Source organism: Myodes glareolus, chromosome 11 (assembly GCF_982192425.1).
Source record: "Myodes glareolus chromosome 11, mMyoGla1.1, whole genome shotgun sequence".
Classification (NCBI taxonomy): Eukaryota; Metazoa; Chordata; class Mammalia; order Rodentia; family Cricetidae; genus Myodes; species Myodes glareolus.
The window spans coordinates 66,241,118-66,245,595 of NC_142036.1; the positions used below are offsets into that span (position 1 = coordinate 66,241,118).

The following is a 4,478-nucleotide window of genomic DNA, read 5'->3' on the forward strand; positions in this document are numbered from 1 at the left end:
GCTAGTTTGATGACAATTCCTCCTGACCACTATTTCCTCTTGGGATACATGGAGCTCCCACAAGAGTGGCAATAATGGCAAAAACAAGAGGGGACCATATAGATGTTATCTTGACATTTTCCTTCTTGCATCTTGTTAACCTAAACAGTTCAGTCTAGCAAAACAGTCATCGGGATGCACTAGAGATGGATCAAAAGGAGCATCGGGATGCAGCAGAGATGGCAACTTTCACTCTGATTACAGACAATTTGTAAGCACGGTGCATCTTTAAAAGGGCTAAACTGAAAGTCTGTCTGCTCTTAAGTGCATGATATTTGCCACTGTGAGTCAAGACAGATAAATGATGGATTTTATAAAACTATATAAAATTCTCTAAGTTGCTGCAAACATAAAAGAGCATTCGTAATGCTGACTTTAAACTTTCAAACTTTCCTCCCACTTCCAGCTGAAATGGTGTGTACATTAAAACAAAACAGCCGTTGCAACCAGAGGTGGCTGATTTAATCAGCTCTCAAATTACATAGTATTATTTTCCAATATAGAATGTATATTATAATAGAACAAACAGTTTAATTTTTAAAAAATATTTTTGAGCTTTTATCTTCCTTTTATTCTTCTCTGCTACAAATACTGGCAGACAATTATGGGAACAATGATATTTGCATAGTTCAAGGATAAATCACACACAGTTGTTGCTGGCCTTAATAAGACCATGAACTCATTTGCATATAACCTATTATATTAGCTTGATTAATTTTTGACCCCATGTAGTGGTGAGGAAGCTTAGTAAGCTAACAGTTGGGACCTGTGGCTATTGTTTGTCGCAGCCCACCCCCCATCCACCAACATAGGTATTTTAAAGATAAACACAGGGAAATAAAAGCAAACTTTTAAGGCAAGTGCTGACCAGAGGAGCGATTTCCCATGGAAAATCCCCCCCCCCCAAAAAAAAATTTAGATTCTTCGGCTGACAATTAGCATGACTGGATTTCCTTTGACTCCGTAAAGAGAGTCCCTGGAAATCAGTGGTTTAAGAGTGAGGCCTCTAGCTTTGAAAGACACAGGAACATTTCTCACAAGATCCCTTGCTTGCTCAGGAAACCTCCCCAAGCCTGGAACAGTCTACAAATCATACTGACGCCAACTCCACCGTCCCGGACACAAACACAATGGGCGGGTGTGGGCTTATAGTCACAGGCAAGTTCCTCTACTCGGGTCCTTCCTGCCCAAGATCATCACTGCATTCTAAGATCCAAAGTCCAGATAAGTCCTGAGCAAGGAAAGAGACTCACTTGATCTCTGTGGCAACTCTCTTTGCTCCTGCTTATCTAAGCGGGGCATTGGACCCGGTTGGCCCAGTGTGTTCCCAGCGCTGAGGCGCCAGCTGTGTTTCTGACCCCTGAATAAATCAGGGCCACACGGATCCTGGCAGGGCTCTGGACACATTTCCTGTCACGACCTCGGGGAAGTAGTTGGCCAAGGGAGTCCAGTGGGGACTTTTGGCTGCTGGAGGATGAGGGTTCAGGAGAGGGGAGGGGAGGGCACACATGGTGGTAGAAAGGGCTGTAGAGGGCGGTGACTCCAGAGACAGCTGGGTTCCCTTGGATAAGCCAGAGACTTGGGAGCTTTTGTGCACCCTGAGTCTCCAGGATGAGGCCTGCGCTTGCCTTGTGCCTCCTCTGTCCTGCCTTCTGGCCGGGGCCAGGGAGTGGCGAGCACCCCACGGCAGATCGCGCTGCCTGTTCTGCCTCGGGGGCTTGCTACAGCCTGCACCACGCGACCATCAAGCGGCGGGCAGCCGAGGAGGCCTGCAGCCTGCGCGGCGGGATTCTCAGCACCGTGCACTCAGGCTCGGAATTGCGTGCAGTTCTCACGCTCATGCGTGCAGGTCCCGGGCCTGGCGGAGGCTCCAAGGACCTTCTGTTCTGGGTGGCTCTAGAGCGCGGCCGATCCTTCTGTACCCTAGAGAAAGAACCTTTGAGGGGTTTCGCCTGGCTGCCCCGGGACGCAGGAGACTCGGAGGACAACACGCTGCCATGGGTAGAGGAACCACAACTTTCCTGCACCGTGCGAAAGTGCGCGGGGCTCCAGGTCACCGGGGGAGTGGAGCCTGCTGGCTGGAAGGAGATGAGCTGCCACCTGCGCGCTGATGGCTACTTGTGCAAGTATCAGTTTGAGGCCCTGTGCCCCGCGCCGCGCCCCGGAGCCGCCACTAACTTAAGTTTCCGTGCTCCCTTCCGACTGAGCAGCTCCGCTCTGGACTTCAGCCCTCCTGGGACGGAGGTGAGTGTGATATGTCCCGGGGGGGACCTCTCCGTCTCGGCCACCTGCATCCAGGAAGAGACAGGCGCTCGTTGGGACGGGCTTTTCCCTGGGGCTGTGCTCTGTCCCTGCTCTGGGAGGTACCTTCGTGATGGCAAGTGCGTGGAGCTCCCTGACTGCCTAGACCACTTGGGAGGCTTCGCCTGCGAATGTGCTGCAGGCTTTGAGCTGGGGAAGGACAGACGATCTTGTGAGGTGAAAGGGGAAGGACAGGCAACAGTTGCGGGGACCAAGCTGCCCACGAGGCATGCATCAACTACTCCAGCCAACCCAGTGACAAACAGAATTTGGCCAGGCAAGGTACCCGAGAAGCTAGGAGAGATGCCCCGGGTCACTGGACAAGATAGTTTTGCGACATCTATTTCCGAGATTCTTCAGTGGGGAACACAGAGTACTTTACCTACTGTTCAAACCAAGCCAAAAGTCACCATCAGCCCACCAGGAAGCTTGATCCCTACAATGAACTACGCAACTTCCCCCTCTGTTGCCCCGACTTTCGACTCCTCCTCCACGGTGGTCTTCATCCTTGTGAGCATAGCAGTAATCGTGTTGGTGATCTTGACCATGACAGTGCTGGGACTTTTCAAACTCTGCTTCCACAAGAACCCTTCCTCCAGGACAAGGAAAGGAGCTTTGGACTCACGGGGTGTGGAAAGAAATGCTAAGGCCACTGCTTTGAGCCCCAATTCTGCACACTGCACTGACAATGGGGTGAAGGTGGGGGACTGTGGTCTGCGAGACCGAGCTGAGGGTGCCTCCCTGACTGGGTCCTCACTTGGCTCAGGGGACACCTAGGGGAACAACCCAATGGGCGTGTCTTGTGCAGACTTTCAGTTCCACTAAATGGGGAGAGAAGAGATTTCTGTCTTGATGGTTCATACAGAAGTTCTCCTTCCAATAAATTAATTCTCTTTACTCCACCAGACTGCTGAATCTGAAAAGCACGTTCATTCCCTGAAAGTGGAAGAGGTGGTGGTGGGCCTTAGACTGGTACTGGAGGACAGGGTGGGAAATGGAAGGAGGCGTTTTCCTGGGTTCTGGGGGAATTTGGAGAAATGCTTAGGTATTTTCGCATTGGAAGCAGAAAATTTCACAATTTTTGAAACATTTGTTTTCATCAAAATGAAAAAGAAATGTCTATATTATTCAGCCTGGGAATAGACTGGGTTTAAATTTTGAGGCAAATAATAAAACATTGCTGAGAATCTAGACTAAAATGTGTTTGACTTTTGCAAAGGGGTTTATCCAAGAATACAACATGTTGAGGATAGTAACTGGCTGCTGGGAAGAGGTGTGAGTACATTCTGTGCTTTGAGGGAAAAAGTCCTTATACCCTAGCTCTTTTGGAACTAATGAAGTTTCCCTTTTTTCTTTAATCCTTTGCTTTCAAAGTCACCGAGACAGTGTGCTCTGCTATAAATTCTAAGTGCAGGGTTGCCAGTTTCTGACTCTAGGAGCAAATTACAGTTGACCACCAATCCAAGTGTTTACTGTGTGTCCTTGCCCGTGGAAACAAATGATTTGTGTCTTCCTTTCCCAATGTTTGTGCTTGCAATGTAATGACCTTCCTCTCCAAACCACCTTGTAGACATCAGGATGCCGATCCTCGCTTCCAATTACGATGATGTTAATTCTCAATTAAAACGTTAATGCTAAGTATTGATCTGAAACCTTCTGGGTGCATTAAAGCAAAAGAAGCTTGGCTTTTTCCAAAGTTGCTAGATTCTTGTGCCCTATTTAATCTATGGGGAGGGGGAAACCCTGAATGTCAACCCATCTCTGTTTCTTCTCAATAGAGTGTGTATACAATGACAGTGTGTGTGCATCAGGGGGTTGTTAAAATTGAACAAGAGTCTTCACAGGCAAAACTATGTGAATCAGCTCTCCATATAATTAATGGTGTAAGAAATGATAAATAAAAACTTGTAATCTTGTTATGACTTGAGGTATTAAATAATAAAAATCACACATTTGTGTGGAAAATAATTAAGGCATAATAAAAATAACTATTTGGTGAAATCGAAAGGACTTGGAGAACACTCAGTTAGTGGCAAGATATTTTTTTTTAGGTGTTGTAAAGGTTGGTATGTGAAGTGATACAGAAATAAACATACCCATGGGAGGAAATTAAAGTAGGGTAAAACTGGAGCTATATT

At 47.6% G+C, this 4,478-nt stretch overlaps 1 protein-coding gene across 1 annotated transcript; it reads left to right on the forward strand.

The window, feature by feature from the left end:
• Nucleotides 1-1,301: 1,301 nt before the first annotated feature.
• Clec14a (C-type lectin domain containing 14A) lies at nt 1,302-4,259 on the forward strand. Its single transcript, XM_048415640.3, has one exon. It carries the CDS (start codon nt 1,651-1,653, stop codon nt 3,115-3,117), a length of 1,467 nt encoding a protein of 488 aa, XP_048271597.3. The 5' UTR covers nt 1,302-1,650; the 3' UTR covers nt 3,118-4,259.
• The last annotated feature ends 219 nt before the right edge of the window (nt 4,260-4,478 follow it).